Genomic DNA, 23395 nt, shown 5'->3' on the forward strand with positions numbered 1-23395 from the left:
TTGGAGGAACGCAGAGATCGCGGAAGCTTGTGGGGCTGGAGGAAGTTACAGAGATAGGGAAGGGCAAGGCCATGGATGGATTTGAAAACAAGAATTATAATTTTAAAATCGAGGCATGACCAGACTGGGAGCTAATGTAGGCTTACAGACAAGTGCAGATAACACAAAATTATGGGCTCAATTTTCCCTAATTATCTCTGCCGTTTTTTGGGTGCGCACCATTTTTTTGGGGGTAAATAAAAATCCCCCAAGTTTCCCCAAAGTTTCTGTGCCAGCGTAATTCAGTTAAGTACAATTATTTTAGGTTATGATTTTTTTGCGTCATCGGGGGCGTAACCTGATGTCTGCGTCTGTTTGTCACATTTAAGCAAATTTGGCCAAATTAAATTTTTCCTGGGACGGTGTATGCGACCACTCCCAAAAAACCTTCTGGGCACTTAAGAAAAAGCAGCACACATTACAAAATCGGCGCAGGAAGATGTCATTGTTTTTATGCGAAGTTTTGGAGGGAGTCAAGAAGGCAAAGAATGTGCATCATAAATCTTAATTATTTCAAAGTCAAAAGGGAGAAAATGGACATCCAATGCAATTCTTTAATTTTTGATTTTTTTCAAAGTACCACCGCACCATTGAACCTCTCCTCACCGGTACTCGAGAGTCGGAGCGTCGGCCAGCAGAATCGCTCCCTCACCCGGATACAAGACCTCAGGGCTCGGCTTCAAAAGAAGCCCCGGGGGTGGGGGGTTAGTGGAAGCCGAGCCCCTGTGTCCAGGCAAGGAAGCGATTTTGTCGGCCGACGCCCTTAACCCTCGAGCCCGGTGAGGAGACGTTCGGTGGTGAAAAAAAATGAAAGAATTGCAATAGACTTCCCGTTCTAAGTAAGCCTATTGCGCATGCGCAGACCAGGATGTGGTCCATACTAGGGCGTCCACCTTGGAGAGAGAGAGAAAAGAAGGTGTGAGTGCTTTGTCCTGCTGTTTTGAACTTGTTGCAAAACTACAATTAAATTATGGGGGCAATATTGACAATGCCATACCTCATACAAGCCTTCTGCATGATGGTGCTGCGGAGGAGAAAATTGATTAGGCAGCATCACCTGAGGAATCTCAAAGCACATAAGATGGTGGAAGCTGAACTGAAGGGATGAGAACCCTTGCGCTATGCAGCAAGCAACAAATGAAGCCCGGGGTACAATTTAATCATGGAGGCAATACTGACAATTCCACCTCGTGTAAGCCTTCTGCATGGTGGTGCTGCGGAGGAGACATTATCGCATGAGGAACCTCAGCACTTAGGATGATGGACAGGAGGCCTTACCCACATCGGGTATATCGAGACAAGTGTTCATACCTGCACCTGAGTGATGCAGACTGTGAGAAGGCTGCGTTTCCGCAAAGAAGTTGTAACCGAGATCTGTGAGTTAATAAAAGCACCCTAGAAGCATCAGGAGGGCAGCTTTGTTAGTTGAAGTAAAGGTTACAGCTGCAATTTTATGCATCTGAATCATTCCAGGCCACAACTGGAGATGTGTGCGCCATTTCTCAACATGCAACATATATCTGCATTTGGCAGGTGACTGCTGCACTCTATGCCCGGAGGGATGACTACATAAAGTTCCTTATAACCACCCAGGCAATGCGTGAAAGGGCTGTGGGCTTCTCCAGGATTGCTGGCTTCCCAAAGGCACAGGGCTGCATTGATTGTACCCACATCGCCTTGCAAGCATCTTTGGAGGATTTCGAGATGTACAGGAACAGAAAAGGCTTCCACTCCATGAACGTGCAGCTCATCTGTGATGACATGCATTACATCATGGCAGTTGATGCAAGATACCCTGGGAGCACCCATGATGTGTTCATCCTACGTGAGAGCACTAGTATCAGCCATGTTTCAGCAGCAGTCAGAAGGGCAGAGCAGGCTGCTGGGAGACAAAGGATACGGCCTCGCCACCTGGCACATGACGCCCCGACGGAAGCTGACTGGGAATACAACATGTCGCACATTGCGACGTGCAGCAAAATAGAGAGGACTATTGGCATCTTGAAACAGCGTTTCCGCTGCCTGGACCATTCCAGAGGCTACTTGCTATACTCCCCTGAGATTGGCGGTCAGTTCACTGCATGCTGCATAACTTAGCCATCATGAGGCAGCAGCAGCTGGTAGTAGAAGACCCACCTGAGGGGAGAGTGGCTGATGATGAGGAGGAAGATGCAGATGAGGAGGAGGAAAAGGACGAGGAAGCCATGCAACTACCTGAACACGGAACACGACGGCGGAGGAGGGCGGGCCGTCGTGCCCCTATAACAATTGCTAGAGACTTGCGGCAGCAGCTCATCCATGAACGCTTTGTTGCTTGAAGGCTTAGCAGCAATTATTCCAAATGGACCATGTTTACTGTTTGGATCTGTTCTGTAATGTTTGTTTGTTCCATTAATACAACATATGTAAATGATGATTCTTTACTTCAAAAAGTTGTGTTAATAATGGAACAAATAATGTAAATGACTCAGTTATAATTTAAAATGTACTGAATTCAAAATGTCAACACTTGTTTGTACTTTAATAAAACATATTCTTGTATCAAACTTTAAAATATTCAGTTAAGATCACTTAAAACTTTAATATCACTTACAAACTTTTAAACTTGTAAATTTACATCACTTACAAAAAACTTTTAATTTGAGAACAGTTAAAACAGTAACAACAATAATAATAACAGCAGCAAAGAAAGGCTGCACCCATCTCCCCTCCTCTTATTCTAAGACCGCCGCTGCACTTGGTCTTGTTGACTCCACCCCTGCCCGCAGGCGCTGGCGCAGCGGTTTTTGGGTCGGTACCAAGCTTATTTTTTTGAGCATCTCGGGTAATGCGCACTTCTTGATGGGGGCGTGGGCAGGTGATAATGTAGAAGGCCCGGCCTGGGCCTCTTCAGATGTTGGTCTGGGGATTGGAGTGGGAGTGGCAGTTGATTCCATCAATGGCCGTGGGATCTGGACGTGTGTTCCCTTATTGCAGCAACTGTCTGCAACATTCCATCCCTCATGTTCCTGGACAGTGTTCCCATTTCTTGCGAGAGTGTTGTTACTTCTGCCGACAGTCCCGATGCCTCCTCACGCACCTCACTGATGGTGTCCACGAGTGATCGCGTAAGGTCAATGCTCTCCCCACTCATTGCCATCATCTGAACCACATCTGTTACATCCTGCACCTCAGGAGAGTGCTGTTGAGCTCTCCTTCCCCTTCTCACCCTGAGTGTGGCTCGCTGCAATCCACTGGGACCTGCAACCTCGGATGGTGGGGCCCTGGGTGTGGCTTGCTGCACCCCACTGGAACCCGCAGCCTCGGATTGTGAAACCACGAAATGTCCGAACATGCACACCACTCAGGAAAGGGGCTGGCATCTCAAACGTCTTCTCCTGCAGAGTGAGTATGACAGTGGGAGCTTCATCCTCGCCCTCACCCCCATGCTCTTGGTCTGGAAGGTCGGTTTGGAAGATGTTCTTGTTATGTTCAGAATAACTACACAATACTGTATATTATAAGCTCAAACTGTTGTGACCTTGGTCTCTTTAATGTAACTCCAGAGTGAGGAAGCAGCATGGTTGACTGCCTTTTATACCTGCTTGCCCAGGGTGTACAGGTGACCCTTGGCTCTCCCACAGATGCGCTCCGTGATGACATGTCTTACACATTGATAATGTTTACATACATAACATCATTCCCCCCCACAAAGTCTTAAATACAAGTTATTTACAAGTTGAGGCGATCCGGGGCTCTGCGTTCCCGGGTTGATTGCCTGAGTTGAAGTCCTGGTATGGGTGAGTGGGTCGGATTATTGCGGCACTGCGATGTGGCTGGTCTGATCGGACTGTCAGGCATGGTGGGTTCATCCTCGTGGTTGACCGCGTGGTCAATTGCTGGTTGGGTGTGTATGGGTGGATCATTGATGGTAATGTCCTCTTCAAACTGTTCTTGGTTGTCTGCAAACCGCAGTTTGGTCTGATCCAAGTGCTTTCTGCACGTTTGTCCATTCAAAAGTTTGACAACAAACACTCTATTCCCCTCCTTGACTAACACAGTGCCAGCAACCCATTTGATTATGACCGTAATTAAGAACAAACACAGGGTCATTAACCTCAATGTCACGCGATACAGCCAGGCGATTGTGGTACATGTTATGCCGGTGACGCCAGGTTTCTACATGATCATTGAGATCCGGGTGGACTAAGGAGAGCCTGGTTTTGAGTGCTCTCTTCATTTGCAATTTTGCAGTGGGATCCCCAGTAAGCGAGTGGGGTCGTGTGCGATAGCTGAGCAGAATCCAAAATAACAAGATCTGCAAGGAACTCTCCCTCATACGTTTCAAGCTTTGCTTGATGGTTTGGACTGCCCGTTCCGCTTGACCATTGGATGCGGGCTTAAACGGCGCAGACCTGATATGTCATGATGCCATTGCGGGTCATAAACTCATTGAATTCCGAGCTGGTGAAACATGGTCCATTGTAATAAGGACGTCAGGCAAACCATGGGTGGCGAACATGGCCTGGAGGTTTTCAATGGTGGCTGTGGACGTACATGACGTCATTATTATACATTCAATCCATTTAGAGTAAGCGTCCACTGCTACTAGTAACATCTTTCCTAGAAAGGGGCCAGCGAAATCTATGTGGACCCTGGACCACGGTTTGGAGGGCCATGACCACAGAGTCAGTGGGGCCTCCCTTGGCGCGTTGCTCAACTGTGAGCAAGTGTTGCATTGGTGTACGCATGACTCCAATTCCGAGTCAATGCCGGGCCACCAAATGTGCGATGTGGCAATAACCTTCATCATGACTATGCCTGGGTGGGTACTGTGAAGGTTGCGTATAAACGTTTCCCTGCCTTTTTTTGGCAAAATTACGTGATTCCCCCAAAGGAGACAGTCCGAATGGATGGACATTTCATCCTTGCGTCGGTGGTATGGCTTAATTTCGTCTAGCATTTCCCCGGGAACCACCGACCAGCTTCCATTGAGGACGCAGCTTTTTACTAGTGATAGCACCGGGTCCTGGCTAGTCCAGGTCCTGATCTGGCGAGCTGTGACGGGTGACCCCTCGCTCTCAAAAGCATCCATTACAAGAAGCAAGCCTGCGGGTTGTGTCATTTCCACCCCGGTGGTGGGCAACGGCAGCCGACCGAGGACATCAGCACAGTTCTCAATACCTGGTCTGTGGCGGATTGCATAATCATACGCAGATAACGTTAGTGCCCATCTTTGGATGCGGGACAAAGCATTGGTGTAAATACCTTTGCCTGCTGAGAACAACAATATTGAGCGGCTTGTGGTCGGTTTCAAGCTCGAAACCGAGTCCAAATAGGTATTGGTGCATTTTCTTAACCCCGTATACGCATGCTAATGCTTCTTTCTCAACCATACTGTCGGCTCTTTCAGCCTTGAATAAGCTTCTGGACACATATGCAACCGGTTGCAGTTTGCCTGACCCATTGGCTTGCTGTAACACATAACTGACCCTGTACGAAGATGCATCACAAGCTAGTACTGAACGTTTACACGGGTCATATAATACAAGTAACTTGTTGGAACATAGCAGGTTTCTGGCCTTGTTAAAGGCTGTCTCTTGAGATTTACTCCAAACCCAGTCATCACACTTGCGTAGCAATAAATGCAATGGTCCCAGCAAAGTGCTCAACCCTGGTAGAAAGTTACCAAAATATAGTTGAGGAGTCCCAGCAACGACCGGAGCTCCATCACATTCTGTGGTCTGGGTGCATTCTTGATGGCCTCCGTCCTGGAGTCCATGGGTCTGATGCTGTCCGCCGCAATCTTTCTCCCCAGAAATTCGACCTCTGGCGCCAGGAAAACACACTTGGAGCATTTCAACCCGAGTCCCACTCTGTCCAGTCGCTTGAAAACCTCTTCCAGGTTGTGCAAGTGTTCGGTGGTGTTGCAGCCAGTGATCAATATGTCGTCTTGGAACACCACGGTGCATGGAACCGATTTCAGCAGATTTGATGTCGTAGCAGTTCCATCGGATCTTTCCTAGCCAGCTTCTGCCGAACAGCGTTGGGCCATCGCCTGGTACAATCCATAGTGGTAAATCATGCACAGCTCCATCGTACGATATCTTCACTGCCACACTGCCAATGACTGGTATGAGCTCTTTGGTGTAAGTGCGCAGCTTGGTGTGGATCAGAATTAGTTTTGGCCTTTGTGACTTGTTGCCCCATAGTTTCTGGCTCACAATTGACTGACTCGCCCCCGTGTCCAATTCCATGGAAACTGGAATGCTGTTTAATTTGACTTTTAACATTATCGGAGGGCTTTTGGTGGTGAAGGTGTGTACCCCATACACTTCCTCTTCAGCCTTGGGTTGAGTTGCCTCTCTCACTCGTTCAGCGTGATCCGCGCCGGATCGGTCATCTTCTGCCGACTCTGCCACATGGTGAGTTGCAGCACGTCTGCACATTTGCTGGAGGTGTGCCCCATTGTTCCACAGCCCTTGCACACGTAGTGCTTGAATCGACATTAAAGGGCTCGGGGCCGCAGCGCAATATGGTGCTAATGGATTCGCATTCATGCCCCACGGCAGACTCTTGAGTCATCCTACGTCTGGCCTCTGCGGGCATGTAGGCCCTGCCATGTACAGTTCTGCCTGCTGAAGGCATTATATTATGCACAGGACTTGCCGGTGAGTTTCGATGCTGCAATGATATCTGTTTAGTGTTATCGTTCTTGGACATAAAAGCCTGGGCTATCATGATGGCCTTGCTCAGATCTAGGGATTCGGCAGACAGCAGTTTGCGAAGAATGACCTCGTGGCCAATTCCAAGCACGAAAAAGTCCCGCAACACTTCCCCCAAAAATCCGGCAAAAGCACGGTCCCATAAAGCGTCTTAGGTCGGCGACATAGCTCGCCACATCCTGGCCCTCCGAGCAATGGTGTGTATAAAAGCGATACCTGGCCATTAAGATGCTCTCCTTTGACTTGAGGTGATCCCAAACCAGCGTGCACAACTCTTCATATGTCTTCTCCGTTGGTTTCGTCGGTGCTAGCAGATTTTTGATGAGGCCATATATCGTGGACCCGCAAACGGTGAGAAGAATCGCCCTGCGCTTGACTGCGGTTTCTTTTCCAGCTCGTTGGCCATGAAGTACTGGGCAAGACGCTCAACGAAGGCTTCCCAATCATCACCCTCAACAAATCGCTCAAGAATACCAACGGCAGCCATAACCGCGTGAGAGTTCGTGATCTGTTACTCGTCGCCACTTGTTATGTTCAGAATAACTCCACAAGACTATATTGTAAGCTCAAACTGTTGTGACCTTGGTCTCTTTAAAGTAACTCCAGAGTGAGGAAGCAACATGATAGACTGCCTTTTATACCTGCTTGCCCGGGGTGTGCAGGTGACCCTTGGGTCTCCCACAGGTGCGCTCCCTGGTGGCAAGTCTTACACATTGGTAATGTTTACATACATAACAGTTCTCCTCTTCAGGCTCGTCCATGTCTGACTTTTCTGCATCGGCTTCAGCCTCGCCAAGGTTGGCCTCTCAAGTTCTGCAAAATATAACTGAACAGACAAATGGTTAGCAGCAGAGGAGGGGCCAGGATGGCTTGAGTAGGCTCACACAGCGCGGGCAGCAGGCACATTTGAAGGATCACGATGAATGATAGCACATTGCATCAACTGACGGAGACATTCCCATGAACCAAAGTGTGGCTGGCCCACGCAGTACTTAACATTTAGCAAAGTCAGACTGTGGAATTTGCAGGACTTACCCTCTCCCCCGAGTGTAGGCCCAGCTTGTGCAGTGGTGGTTGCTTTTCTCCAGGCAGGACCCATCAAAGCAGCGACCCTGTCTTCCACGGGTGTCAGTGGTTGCTGATTTACCAGGACTCCTGTTCGAGCTCTCTCTCTTTTGTTGTGTGCCACCTTCCTCTGCAAAGCTGAAAATACAACTTATTAGAGAAGGTGTCTTTCTGCTGAGTGGGACATACAGATGGTCACATTTACAATTGCAATTCCAGTGAATAAATGAAAATATTACTTACACTAACTGCTTGACCAAGGTCCTGCCACTTCTTTTTGCACTGGCCTCCGGACCTCGGGGTGGTCACCATTGCACAGTAATCTTGTGAAAGTTGGTTCCAGCGTTTCTTCTTTTCTTTTGGTGAATCTTTTATGTGACCTCTGTTGGTGTCCAGCTCGTGCCATCAGGCCTCAATTCCAGTAATTAGTGCCTCCGCTTCATCCTGTAAGAAATTCTTGCTCCTTGAGCCGCATTGCATATTGCAGCTCCGATTTTAAGTTCTCGCACACCACTCAGAAGAAAGGTTCTCACACACAACTGGCTCTTTAAAAATGGCTGAATGTAGACCGGGAGATGTACTGGGCAAGCGCAGAAGGGGAGGGATCATCCTTTTTTTGGCGCAGACATTAGGCTCCACCCCCGAAGCTAAAGAACAAGCTGGGTGGCGCCAATTTCAAAAATTAGAACAGGGAAACTTTAAAGTTTTGTTTGCCGTTGTCAGGCCCAAGATAAACGGGTGTAACTCTTGAAATATGCCCCAAAAATGGCATTGGGGAAAATTGAGCCCAAATACACTAAATTTATTCAGTATCAGAGTGAAATTCATTATCAGTGGGCTGTGCAGTGTGAAGAGATTCCTCACCCAAAGTTTTGTCCAGCGAGATTTCTGGTAATCGAGAATTGGAAATCTCGACTTATGTTAATTTTTTCACCCAATGCAAAACACTTCATTCATAATCAGAGTTAAATTTCATTAATCTGTTTAATTGCTAATTAATATTGTAGTACATTTTCAATTGTACTTGCGGTCTCTGCTGCCTGCTCCATTTTGATGGCCTCTATAAATTTGTCAAGCTTAGAATAGAATTGGTTTCAGCACCCAACTTACTTAATCAGAAATCGTGTTCTTCTTACAAACTGTTCCTAAAAATTCAGTAGCCAATTAAATGAATTGTCCTTTAGTAAATGTATGTTGTAAATAAATGAAGGGACTTTCTCTGTCTCCTCTTCACGTTCATACAGACATATAATGTGTTCAGCTCTGATGAAGATGGAGGAAGCTGAGAGTGCAGATCAAAGTCAGCTTGTAGCTTTTGGACTCCAAAGTTTACTATCAATTTGTATGGTTAAGCAAAAATAAGAGAGTAAATTCAGTGAAGCGTGTAGAGTAAACTGCCCAGCTGTTATGGTAGAGTGGACTCCTGCTTCTGTTACTGTGATGAATGACTTTTGACCCTCCAGGTTTGCTTCAACGGCGTATGCCGCAGCGTGACTGGGTTCAGTGTCAACAAGTGCAACAAGTACTGTAATGGCCATGGGGTAAGGAAATCTACAACTTTCACTTTAATTCATAAACATGTTTAGATTTACATTTTAGCACAGCTAAAAACAGCTGTCTTCAGTCAGTCCCATATTCTGTGCTGCACCGGTATATTTTTTTAAAGGCACTTAGGCCGAAATTGCCCCTTTCCGAAAGGCCCGTTAGTGTTTCCGGGATTTTTTGCCCAGGCAGGCGGCGGAAGTGACCCGCCCGGAATTGCCCCCGGGATGGTGGCAGCTTTGTGCCCCACCCTGTAGATTTTGCCCCGGACGGCAGGGCACACGGCAATGATGTCATCACCGTGCGCACAAATCCCTTTACACCCCGCAGGAGCGAGGTTGGCACGGGGAGATGCCACTGACGGCTTTGCAAGTTACAAAGCTGTGGTGGCTGGGGCGCCCCGTCCACCCTTAAAGGGGAGGGCCTTGTGCTGCGGCCGCCATCGGATGACTTTGCAGTCCCTGCTGGCCCGGCAGGCGCCATGGAAGTGGCTGCGGAGTTCGCAGCGGCCCTCCCCGTTAAAAGAAGGGGAAGCACGTTGTGACGCACCAGCATCACGCTGCCTGAGTGACATCGCGCGCTTCTGCCCCTCTCTTTTTCTGCTACTGCCCAGATGTTTTTTTATGCACCAAGACCCCAATTCCGGGTCATTTATGTTCCCGCTTTCATCAGGCGATAAATGTTTATTTAATACGATTTGTGTGCCCCAAGCAGGGCGTGGGGCAATTTTGCCTCCACTATCTTTACAGGTAGAGGGGCCGAAATTGTGCCCGTTAGTGCCTTTGGGAGGCAAGATAATTTTTGGCTGGGGGAGGGGGGCGCTGCCGCCTCCCAGGAAATTGCCCGGCTGTTTGTGGAGGCCCCGCGGTTACCGCCCTGGGTTCCTGCACAACCGGCAATGACGTCATCGTCGTGCACGGCGACCCCTCACCGCCCCCCGCCGAACCCTTATCACTCCACGGGGGAAATTGCCCTGCGGGCCACAAGGCTGGCGCGAGCGGATGTCGGCTCTTGCAGCACTCCTTAAAGGGGAGGGCGCCAACGCCCCGGGCCACTATCTTTTTTTGCCGGCCCACTCTCGGGTCGACTCGACGATGGCAGCCCTAGCGTGGTCCGGGCTGCCATCGTGCAGCCTGACACTCTGTCTTGCGTGACGGGCTGCATGTCTGGTCACACGTTGCCCTGGTGGCCTAGTAGAGGCCGTGCAGAGTTCACAGCACCCTCTTTAATTGAAGGTGAGGGGCTCTCCGCGTAGCGCTTCCTTCATCGTTCCAGTAGGACCCCGGTTAAGGCCCCCAAAGGAAGTGGCGTGCGCAAGATTGCACTCCGCTTCCTTTGAGGGGCGGTAAGGACAATTCCCCGGGGGGGGGGGGCGGAACTTCTGCGCCGGGCGCTAAAAGTCCCGGCCCCAGAAGGTTACCGCCCCCAATCGGTGCAGGGCAATTTCGGTCCCACAATCGCACCACGGATATCAGGCTGAGTTCGTACTTGTTGTGTATCTGTAAAGCATGCACTCCCATGTTCCGCCACCAGGGAGCGCATCCTCTAAAGTCCCAAGGGATCCCAGCATCCCTTGAGAGCACTGTATATAAGCCGGTCCCTGAGGCCTGTTCCTCACTCTGGAGTGTCTTAATAAAGACTGAGGTCACTGTTACTTAAACCTCCCTGTGTGCAGCCTCATCTGTGTAAGGAACACAACAGTACTGACTAAGATTGATTGGAAATATAAAACTGGAAAAGCAAGGAGGAAGAAAATATTACATTCGTAAGAGGAAACTCATTTAACATAGCTGAGGTATTTATAGTTTAACCCCGGAATGAATGTACAGTCTAGAAACAGATGAAGCCAAGGTCCTGCTGTCCACAGCGAGGCTCAGAAGCCAACTGAAGAGTTATTGGGGAGGTCAAAAGAAACCCACCAATGCTGGAAATGTGGATTCATGCAAAAGTAGTGGTAATGCCCACCCTCAGGCCAGTGCTGATGAAGAATCGTGTCCAAAACGTAATTTATCTACAATGTGTCACCTTACGTGGCTGCAGTCCCACACTGTGATTGACTCTAAATTTCAGTACAGTATTAAGGGAGTGCTGCACTATCAGAGGTGCCATCTTTCGAATGAGATATTAAACCGAGGCCCTGTCCGCCCCTTACAGGTGGGACGTAATAGATCCCATGGTGCTATTTGAAGAAGAGGAAGTGAGTTCTCCCCGATGTCCTGCCCAACATTTACCCCTCAACCAACACCTAAAACAGATGATTTAGTTATTTATTTCATTGCTGTTTGTGGGAGCTTAGAAACATAGAAAATAGGTGCAGGAGTAGACCATTCAGCCATTCAGTGAGTTCATGGCTGTACATGCAACTTCAGTACCCCATTCCTGCTTTCTCGCCAAACCCCTTGATCCCCCTAGTAGTAAGGGCTTCATCTAACTCCTTCTTGAATATATTTAGTGAATTGGCCTCAACAACTTTCTGTGGTAGAGAATTCCACAGGTTCATCACTGTCTGGGTGAAGAAGTTTCTCCTCATCTCGGTCCTAAATGGCTTACCCCTTATCCTTAGACTGTGACTCCTGGTTCTGCACTTCCCCAACATTACGAACATTCTTCCTGCATCGAACCTGTCTGAACCCATCAGAATTTTAAACGTTTCTATGAGATCCCCTCTCATTCGTCTGAACTCCAATGAATAGAAACCCAGTTGATCCAGTCTTTCTTGATATGTCAGTCCCGCCATCCCGGAAATCAGTCTGGTGAACCTTCGCTGCACTCCTTCAACAGCAAGAACGTCCTTCCTCAAGTTAGGAGACCAAAACTGTACACAATACTCCAGGTGTGGCCTCACCAAGGCCCTGTACAACTGCAGTAACACTTCCCTAGCCCTGTACTCAAACCCCCTCGCTATGAAGGCCAACATGCCATTTGCTTTCTTAACATGTCAACCTTCAATGACTGATGTACCATGACACCCAGATCTCGTTGCCCTCACCTTTTCCTAATCTGTCACCATTCAGATAATAGTCTGTCTCTCTGTTTTTACCACCAAAGTGAATAACCTCACATTTATCCACATTTTACTTCATCTGCCATGCATTTGCCCACTCACCTAACCTATCTTAAGTCACTTTGCAGCCTCATAGCATTCTCCTCGCAGCTCACACTGCCACCCAACTTAGTGTCATCCTCAAATTTGGAGATACTACATTTAATCCCCTCGTCTAAATCATTAATGTACAATGTTAACAGCTGGGGCCCCAGCACAGAACCTTGCGGTACCCCACTAGTCACTGCCTGCCATTCTGAAAAGTACCCATTTACTCCTACTCTTTGCTTCCTGTCTGACAACCAGTTCTCAATCCACGTCAGCACACTACCCCCAATCCCATGTGCTTTAACTTTGCACATTAATCTCTTGTGTGGGACCTTGTCGAAAGCCTTCTGAAAGTCCAAATACACCACATCAACTGGTTCTCCCTTGTCCACTCTACTGGAAACATCCTCAAAAAATTCCAGAAGATTTGTCAAGCATGATTTCCCTTTCACAAATCCATGCTGACTTGAACCTATCATGTCACCTCTTTCCAAATGCGCTGCTATGACACTCTTAATAATTGATTCCATCATTTTACCCACTACTGAGGTCAGGCTGACCGGTCTATAATTCCCTGTTTTCTCTCTCCCTCATTTTTTAAAAAAGTGGGGCTACATTGACTACCCTCCACTCCATCGGAACTGATCCAGAGTCTGTGGAATGTTGGAAAATGACTGTCAATGCATCCGCTATTTCCAAGGCCACCTCCTTAAGTACTCTGGGATGCAGACCATCAGGCCCTGGGGATTTATCGGCCTTCAGTCCCATCAATTTCCCCAACACAAATTGGCTCAAATTTGTCCGCAAATTGGCTACCCCGTTTCCGACATTACAGCAGTGCTTCAAAAGTACTTAATTGTCTGTAAAGATGCTTTGGAATGCCATGAGATCGTGAAGTAAGCTATAGAAACGCAAATCCTTTTTTTCTTTCTTGAATACCCTCAAGACAACTAAGGATGGGCAGTAAATATTGTCTTGCCAGCGACACCCACATCCAAAAATAAGTGTGATAAGTTCCATTGTGCCGGGTTTAGTACCTGTTAATTTGGTGTTTGCTTTGGAGCTGGTAAAGTGTGTTCACCTGTAAACAGATGTGTTGAAAGGATAACTTTGTGTTTTATTACCTGTTCTTACTTTAGGTGTGTAATAATAATGACTACTGTCACTGTGATTCTGGCTGGGCTCCTCCAAACTGCACTTCCACAGGACAAGGTGGCAGTGTGGACAGTGCAACATGGTTTTCCCAGCAGCCAGGTAGGAGTCTGACTTTATAAAGCTCGTTGCTCTCCTGTGGTACTGATCACGGTGAGTTGGAGGATACAGTCTGTCAATCTCCTGATCCTGATTGAGCTGTCAACACTTTTGCTGTCGACTGCACTGTGTGTCGGCTGATGTTAAAATGGCTAACATTGCCACAATGCGAACGATTCACTTATAACTGTCCGAGCTCAGAAATGCTAACTTACACCTGCCCATTAATAGTGTCAAATGAGAGAAATAACAAGACATATTATCTAGAATAAGCATTCAATGAAAAATTCAACTCAGTGTTTTCTGAATCTGATTGAGAGTGACTGAAGTAAATGTTGGTCCCTTAGAAGATGAGAAGGGGGATTTAATAATGGGAAATGTGGAAATGGCTGAGACCTTAAACAATTATTTTGCTTCGGTCTTCACAGTGGAAGACACAAAAACCATGCCAAAAATTGCTGGTCACAGGAATGTGGGAAGGGAGGACCTTGAGATAATCACTATCACTCGGGGGGGTAGTGCTGGACAGGCTAATGGGACTCAAGGTAGACAAGTCCCCTGGTCCTGATGAAATGCATCCCAGGGAATTAAAAGAGATGGCGGAAGTTATAGCAGATGCATTTGTTATAATCTACCAAAATTCTCTGGACTCTGGGGAGGTACCAGCGGATTGGAAAGCAGCTAATGCAATGCCTCTGTTTAAAAAAGGGGGCAGACAAAAGGCAGGTAACTATAGACCGGTTAGTTTAACATCTGTAGTGGGGAAAATGCTTGAAACTATCATTAAGGAAGAAATAGCGGGACATCTAGATAGGAATAGTGCAATCAAGCAGACGCAGCATGGATTCATGAAGGGGAAATCATGTTTAACTAATTTACTGGAATTCTTTGAGGATATAATGAGCATGGTGGATAAAGGTGGACCGATGGATGTGGTGTATTTAGATTTCCAAAAGGCATTCGATAAGGTGCCACACAAAAGGTTACTGCAGAAGATAGAGGTACGCGGAGTCAGAGGAAATGTATTAGCATGGATAGAGAATTGGCTGGCGAACAGAAAGCAGAGTGTCGGGATAAATGGGTCCTTTTCGGGTTGGAAATCGGTGGTTAGTGGTGTGCCACAGGGATCGGTACTGGGACCACAACTGTTTACAATATACATAGATCCCTGTGGCACACCACTAACCACCGATTTCCAACCCGAAAAGGACCCATTTATCCCGACTCTCTGCTTTCCGTTAGCCAGCCAATTCTCTATCCATGCTCATATATTTCCACTGACCCCGCGTACCTTTATCTTCTGCAGTAACCTTTTGTGTGGCACCTTATCGAATGCCAACCTTATTCATTTGTTTGAAGAAGTAACAGAAAGAATAGACAAGAATAATGCAGTGGATGTGATATACATGGACTTTCAAAAGGTTCTGAAAAGATATTGTGTAGACTACGGTCAGAAAGTGGAGTTGCGGGATAAGTAGTAGAATGGATAGCAAAACTCGCTACAAAACAGGAAGTAGGGGTTATGGGTAGTTACTCAGACTGGTGGATGCTGGGAAGTGATGTTCCACAGGGATTGGTGCTGGGACCACTGTTGTTTACCATTTAGATTCATCATGTCGGGATCACTGTTCTTTCCTAATCTGAGGAAGGACGTTCTTGTTATTGAGGGAGTGCAGCAAAGGTTCACCAGACTGATTCCCGGAATGGCAGGACTGACATATGAAGAAAGACTGGATCGACTAGGCCTTTATACACTGGAGTTTAGAAGGATGAAAGGGGATCTCATAGAAACATATAAGATTCTGACGGGACGGGAAAGGTTCGATGCAGGGAGAATGTTCCCGATGTTGGGAAGTCCAGATCCAGGGGACACAGTCTTAGGATAAGGGGTAGGCCATTTAGAACTGAAATGAGGAGAAACTTTTTCACTCAGAGTGTTGTTAACCTGTGGAATTCCCTGCCGCAGAGAGTTGTTGATGCCAGTTCATTGGATAGAAACAAGAGGGAGTTCGATATGGCGCTTCCTGTCATGTAATCAACTGTCATTGTAACCCATGTATAAGTTGACCGAAGTTGTACACCTTGAGAACACTGACCACAGGGGGCGAATTTGTGGGAGATGCTCCTAACCTGGACTTTCCGGTATAAAAGGGGAAGCTCCACCCACCTTCATCACTTGAGGTCTTGGTAATAAAGGTAATTGGTCACAGAGTGACCTTCTCTCAAGTATGGGCCTCGTGTGCATTTATATTGTATAGTAAGGACATATTATTGGCGACAAGAAACTGGGATTTAAACCACACGAGCATGGCCACTAGCAGCACAGAAGAAAGGTACTGTGTTGGTGATGATTGGGACGACTTTATTGAGAGACTACAGCAAAGTTTTGTCACTAAGGAATGGTTGGGACAGGATTCGGCCGACAAACGCAGGGCTCATCTCCTGACGGTTTGTGGATCCAGAATGTACTCCCTGATGAAGGACCTTCTAGTGCCAGAGAAGCCGGCGGACAGGACTTTTGAAGAGCTCAGTAAGTTGATCGGGGAACACCTTAAACCGGCGAGCAGCATGCACATGGCGAGACACCGGTTTTACACGCAACGGCGGCGAGAAGGGCAAAGTGTTCCAGACTTCGTGGCAGATCTCCGGCGACTGGCGAGCCTATGTAAGTTCCCAGATGCATGCAGAGCGGAGATGCTGCGAGACTTTTATTGAGGGCATCGGGCACGCTGGGGTTTTCAGGAAACTGATTGAGACCAAAGACTTGACCTTGAATAGCCCAGATAATTATCTCGAGAGGAAGAGACCAGAATGATTTATGGCAAAAATCTTGGCTCCAATGCGGCAAACGACCAGGGAGTCAACATTGTTAACGCGGCACACAGTTCTCTAGGCAGACAAGGGCAATCGGACCCCAGCATGCAGTCGAACCCAAAGGGGAAATTCAACAGAGACACTGGCTAGCTGAACGGCGATTCATGCCATCGCAATGGACAATGCGGCCAGTAATGGGGCCATCAACACCTGTTAATGGTGCGCTTAAGGACAGTTACAGAGACAGTCAGAGACGATCGACTGATAATGTCACTTTTTTCAACAATGGGGCGTCATGCTGGAGGTATGGAGGCAAAAGCCCAGCCAGAGCTTGCAGGTATCAGCAATATACCTGCAGAAACTGCAACGTTAGCGGTCACTTGGCGTGTATGTGCAGGAAGCCTGCAGCCAGGTTGATGTACGAGGAGGACGGGCCCGATGTAAGCCCTACGAGGCCAAACGAATACTGGGGGAAATCGCTGGAAGCTGAAGTTCAGCAAGTTCATGTGGAGCACATACACAGTTCATATACCAGGACGCCACCGATAATGATGAAAGTCCTCCTCAATGGCATCCCAGAATTAATGGAGCTAGACACGGGGGCCAGCCAGTCCCTGATGAGTATCAAACAGTTCAAAAGGTTATGGGTGTCCAAGGCCAGGAGGCCAAAATTATTGCCGATTGACGCACTGCTACGGACATATACAAAGGAGATCATTCCGGTGCTAAGCAGCGCCACGGTAGTCGTGACCCACAAAGATTCGGAGAACAGGTTGCCATTCTGGATTGTCCCGGGGGATGATCCCGCACTACTGGGGAGGAGTTGGCTTGCTGTCATGAACTGGAAATGGGGCGATGTCAATGGAATTTCTTCTGTGGAGCGAATATCATGCTCACAGGTCCTGGACAAATTTGACTCATTATTTCAACCCGGCATCGGCACTTTCATGGGGACCAAGGTAGTGATTCACATAAACCCGGACACCAGACCAGTACACCACAAGGCCAGAGCGGTGCCGTACGTGATGCAGGAAAAGATAGAATGCAAATTGGACCGCCTGCTGAGGGAAGGCATCATGTCGCCAGTCGAATTCAGTGACTGGGCGAGCCCGATCGTGCCGGTGCTCAAGACGGATGGGTCGGTCAGGATATGTGGCGATGACAAGGCCACCATCAATTGGGAGTCACTCCAAGACCAGTACCCACTTGCGAGAGCGGAGGACCTCTTTGTGACACTATCCGTGGCAAATTTTTTCAAAATTGGACCTGACTTCAGCTTACATGACCCAGGAGCTGGTGATTGAGTCGAAGAAGCTGACCACCATCACGACACACAAGGGGTTGTTTGAGTACAACGGATGTCCGTTCGGGATTCGTTCGGCCGCCGCGATCTTTCAGCGAAATATGGAAAGCCTCCTCAAGTCGATTCCAAGGATGGTGGCTTTTCAAGACAACATCCTCATCACGGGTCGCGCTACTGAAGAACACCTCTACAACCTGGAGGAGGTGCTACGCAGACTTGACCGGGTAGGGCTGCGACTGAAAAAGGCGAAGTGCGTCTTCTTAGCTCCAGAGGTAGAATTCCTGGGGAGGAGGGTAGCAGCAGACGGGGTCAGACCCACTGCATCCAAAATGGAAGCAATCCGGAGAGCACCCAGACCCCGTAACACGACGGAGCTGCGTTCGTTCCTGGGGCTCCTGAACTATTTTGGCTACTTTCTTCCCAAATTGAGCACGCTGTTAGAGCCGCTACACGTGCTCCTCCGCAAAGGTCACGATTGGGTCTGGGGGGACAGCCAGGAAAGGGCTTTTGATAGAGCACGCAATTTGTTATGCTCCAACAAACTGTTAACGCTATATGACCCATGTAAGAAACTAGTTTTAACGTGTGATGCGTCGTCCTATGGGGTCGGGTGTGTGTTGTAGCATGTCAATGCCAATGGTCAGTTACAGCCGGTAGCTTATGCCTCCAGAAGTCTGTCCCGTGCAGAAAGGGGCTACGGGATGGTAGAAAAGGAAGCGCTATCATGTGTATATGCAGTAAAAAAACAATGCACCAGTACCTGTTTGGCAGGAAATTTGAGCTGGAGACAGATCACAAACCCCTAACGTCCCTTTTGGCCGACAACAAGGCCATAAATGCGAATACATCGGCCCGCATACAAAGGTGGCCACTCACGTTAGCCGCCTATGACTACACAATTCGGCACAGACCGGGCACTGAAAACTGTGCCGATGCACTCAGCAGGCTACCACTAGCCACCACTGAGGGGGCAGCTGAGCATGATGCTGAGATGGTCATGGCTGTTGAAGCTTTCGGAAGCAAAGGCTCACCTTTGACAGCCCGTCAGGTTAAAGTCTGGACAAATAGAGACCCACTACTGTCTTTAGTTCAGAAATGTGTCCTGAATGGCGACTGGGCAGCCACGTACGGGGCATATCCTGAGGAGTTTAAACTGTTTCATAGGCGCAAGGATGAACTCTCGATTCAGGCCATTTGCCTACTGTGGGGAAACTGAGTAGTCATGCCCCAGAAGGGCAGAGAGGTGTTTATCAGAGAACTTCACAGTGAGCACCCGGGCATTGTCATGATGAAGGCAATTGCCAGGTCACACGTTTGGTGGCCAGGGATAGATGCAGACCTGGAACTTTTTGTTCGCAGGTGCAACACGTGTGCCCAGCTGAGCAACGCACCCAGGGAAGCCCCCCTTAGCCCCTGGTCCTGGCCCGCCAAGCCATGGTCACGCATACATGTGGACTACGCAGGTCCTTTCATGGGAAAAATGTTCTTGGTTGTAGTAGACGCCTTCTCCAAATGGATTGAGTGTGCCATTTTAAATTCAAACACATCCTTTGCCATGGTAGAAAGTCTACGGGCAATGTTCACCGCCCATGGTCTACCGGACGTCTTGGTCAGCGACAATAGCCCTTGCTTCACAAGCACTGAATTCCAGGACTTCATGGCAGGCAATGGAATCAACCATATCAGAACGGCACTGTTCAAGCCGGCCTCAAACGGTCAGGCGGAACAAGCAGTGCAGATAATCAAACAGCGGATGCTCAGAATCCAAGGGAGTTCCCTACAAAGCCGCTTATCACGCCTCCTGTTGGCCAATATATCCCGACCACACTCGCTCACAGGGGTCCCACCCGCAGAGCTGCTAATGAAAAGGACGCTCAAAACCAGGTTATTCCTTATACACCCTACTATGAAAGAAATTGTCGAGAGCAGGCGCCAGTCACAATATCACTACCATGACAGGAATGCGAGGGCACGATGTATTGATGTCAATGACCCTGTTTTTGTCCTTAATTACGCTGCAGGGCCCAAATGGCTTGCAGGCACTGTGATTACCAAAGAGGGGAATAGGGTTTTGGTAGTTAAACTTACCAATGGACAAATCTGCTGCAAACACGTGGATCAAACTAAAAGGAGGTTCAGCAGCCCCATAGAAGAAGCAGAGGAAGAACACGACGTAGAGTTTACTCCACCACAGGTGACCGAACACCGGAACCAAGTGGAGGAGTGCCCAGTCACTGTAGGCAGTCCGGACAGGCCTGAGGCACCGCAAACAGCAGACACTCAGGCCAGCGCCCAACAACCCGAGACCCAACTCAGGCGCTCTACAAGGGAGTGTAAACCACCAGAGAGACTTAACCTGTGATCCCAATAAGACTTTGGGTGGGAGGTGACGTATTCAACCACCATTGTAACCCATGTATAAACTGACCTAAGTTGTACACCTTGAGAACACTGACCACTTGTAGGAGACACTCCTAACTTGGTCTTTCCGGTATAAAAGCGGAAGCTCCAACCACCGTCTGTCCCTTGAGGTCTTGTTAATAAAGGTAACCAGTCACAGAGTGATCTTCTCTCAAGTATTGGCCTCGAGTGCATTTATACTGTATAGTAAGGACATATTACTTACGGCTAAGGGGATCAAGGGGTATGGAGAGAAAGCAGGAAAGGGGTACTGAGGTGAATGATCAGCCATGATCTTATTGAATGGTGGTGCAGGCTCGAAGGGCCGAATGGCCTACTCCTGCACCTATTTTCTATGTTTCTATCTGGACTCGGGAATCGGAAGTACAATATCAAAATTTGCACATGACACCAAATTGGGGGTATAGTCAATACTGAGGAAGACCGAAACAAAATACAAGAAGATAATAACAAACGTGCAGAATGGGTGTGAAATTGGCAAATTAATTTCAACATAGATGTGTGAGGTTGTGCATTTTGGTCGGAGGAATAAGGAGTTCACACTCCTTGGAAAATAAGAGTCCAAATGTGGTGAGGCATAATGGGATCTAGTATTCCAGATACACAAATCATTCAAAGTTGTAATGCTGGTGAACAAAGCAATAAAAAGTGCAAACAAAGTACTAGAGTTGATTTCTAGAAGAATAGAATTCAAAAGCAGCGAAGTTATCTTAAATTCTGTACAAGCTTGCTTCGACTGCACTTGAAGTACTGTGCACAGTTCTGGTTGCCATATTACAAAAAAAATATCGGGGCACCAGACAAAGTGCAAAAAAAGATTTACAAGGATGATACCAGAACTGAGAGGATATACTTATCAGGGGAAACTGATCAGGCTGGGGCTCTTCATTCTAGAAAAGAGATGAGTGAGAGGTAACATGATAGAGGTGTCTAAATTTATGAAGGGGTTCGATACAGTAGACAAAGAAAATGTTTTGACTTGTGGGGTGTCTAGAACTAGGGGCCATCAATATAAGATAGTTACTAAAAAATCCAATAAGGAATTCAGGAGAAACCTTATTACTCAGAGAGTGGTTAGAATGTGGAACCACAAGCAGTACTTGAGGCGAATAACATAGATGCACTTAAAGGGAAGCTAGATAAGTGCATGCGGGAGAAAGGAATTGAAGGATATGGTTCATAGAAACATAGAAAAATAGGTGCAGGAGTAGGCCATTCAGCCCTTCTAGCCTGCACCGCCATTCAATTAGTTCATGGCTGAACATGCAACTTCAGTACCCCCTTCCTGCTTTCTCGCCATACCCCTTGATCCCCCGAGTAGTAAGGACTTCATCTAACTCCCTTTTGAATATATTTAGTGAATTGGCCTCAACTACTTTCTGTGGTAGAGAATTCCACAGGTTCACCACTCTCTGGGTGAAGAAGTTTCTCCTCATCTCGGCCCTAAATGGCTACCCCTTATCCTTAGACTGTGACCCCTGTTTCTGGACTTCCCCAACATTGGGAACATTCTTCCTGCATCTAACCTGTCGAAACCCGTCAGAATTTTAAACGTTTCTGTGAGGTCCCCTCTCATTCTTCTGAACTCCAGTGAATACAAGCCCAGTTGATCCAGTCTTTCTTGATAGGTCAGTCCCACCATCCTGGGAATCAGTCTGGTGAATCTTCGCTGCACTCCCTCAATAGCAAGAATGTCCTTCCTCAAGTTAGGAGACCAAAACTGTACACAATACTCCAGGTGTGACCTCACCAAGGCCCTGTACAATTGTAGCAACACCTCCCTGCCCCTGTACTCAAATCCCCTCGCTATGAAGGCCAACATGCCATTTGCTTTCTTAACCGCCTGCTGTACCTGCATGCCAACCTTCAATGACTGATGTACCATGACACCCAGGTCTCGTTGCACCTCCCCTTTTCCTAATCTGTCACCATTTAGATAATAGTCTGTCTCTCTGTTTTTACCACCAAAGTGGATAACCTCACATTTATCCACATTATACTTCATCTGCCATGCATTTGCCCACTCACCTAACCTATCCAAGTCACTCTGCAGCCTCATAGCATCCTCCTCGCAGCTCACACTGCCACCCAACTTAGTGTCATCCGCAAATTTGGAGATATTACATTTAATCCCCTCGTCTAAATCATTAATGTACAATGTAAACAGCTGGGGCCCCAGCACAGAACCTTGCGGTACCCCACTAGTCACTGCCTGCCATTCTGAAAAGTACCCATTTACTCCTACTCTTTGCTTCCTGTCTGACAACCAGTTCTCAATCCACGTCAGCACACTACCCCCAATCCCATGTGCTTTAACTTTGCACATTAATCTCTTGTGTGGGACCTTGTCGAAAGCCTTCTGAAAGTCCAAATATACCCCATCAACTGGTTCTCCTTTGTCCACTTTACTGGAAACATCCTCAAAAAATTTTAGAAGATTTGTCAAGCATGATTTCCTTTTCACAAATCCATGCTGACTTGGACCTATCATGTCACCATTTTCCAAATGCGCTGCTATGACATCCTTAATAATTGATTCCATCATTTTACCTACTACCGATGTCAGGCTGACCGGTCTATAATTCCCTGTTTTCTCTCGCCCTCCTTTTTTAAAAAGTGGCGTTACATTGGCTACCCTCCACTCCATAGGAACTGATCCAGAGTCTATGGAATGTTGGAAAATGACTGTCAATGCATCCGCTATTTCCAAGGCCACCTCCTTAAGTACTCTGGGATGCAGTCCATCAGGCCCTGGGGATTTATCGGCCTTCAATCCCATCAATTCCCCCAACACAATTTCCCGACTAATAAATATTTCCCTCAGTTCCTCCTCCTTACTAGACCCTATAGAGCATAAGCCTGTTTCCGTGCTGTAAAGTTCTCTAAGAGTTAGGTGACTGCCAAAACGGAAATATAAACTGAAGAAAAGTTTCAACAACCTTTCCTGTCATACGGGGAGAAGTCAAAGAACACAAAAAGTACACTGGGGAGACACCTCATGGTAGAAGGACTGGAACATTAACTAGAAGATAAGAAAAGCTTCATGTCAGATTATTTTCAAAATTAAGATGCAAAAGCTGAAGAGAGCAAAGACCATGGTGTGTACATGTTCTGATCTTCCTGTTATCCGGGAGTGAGGCTGGAATGCTGGCAATGTCACAGAAA

The 23395-nt window shown here is 47.6% G+C and overlaps 1 protein-coding gene across 1 annotated transcript in view; it reads left to right on the forward strand.

Annotated features, from left to right (window-relative positions):
- The window catches only part of LOC139235179 (zinc metalloproteinase-disintegrin-like batroxstatin-2), a 546822-nt gene that overhangs the window by 296340 nt on the left and 227087 nt on the right, over positions 1 to 23395 (forward strand). Inside the window, exons 15-16 of the mRNA XM_070866402.1 lie at positions 9272 to 9349; positions 13581 to 13695. Coding sequence (XP_070722503.1) covers positions 9272 to 9349; positions 13581 to 13695 — 193 coding nt within the window. The remainder of the gene's footprint in view (positions 1 to 9271; positions 9350 to 13580; positions 13696 to 23395) is intronic.

Source organism: Pristiophorus japonicus, chromosome 2 (assembly GCF_044704955.1).
Source record: "Pristiophorus japonicus isolate sPriJap1 chromosome 2, sPriJap1.hap1, whole genome shotgun sequence".
Classification (NCBI taxonomy): domain Eukaryota; kingdom Metazoa; phylum Chordata; class Chondrichthyes; family Pristiophoridae; genus Pristiophorus; species Pristiophorus japonicus.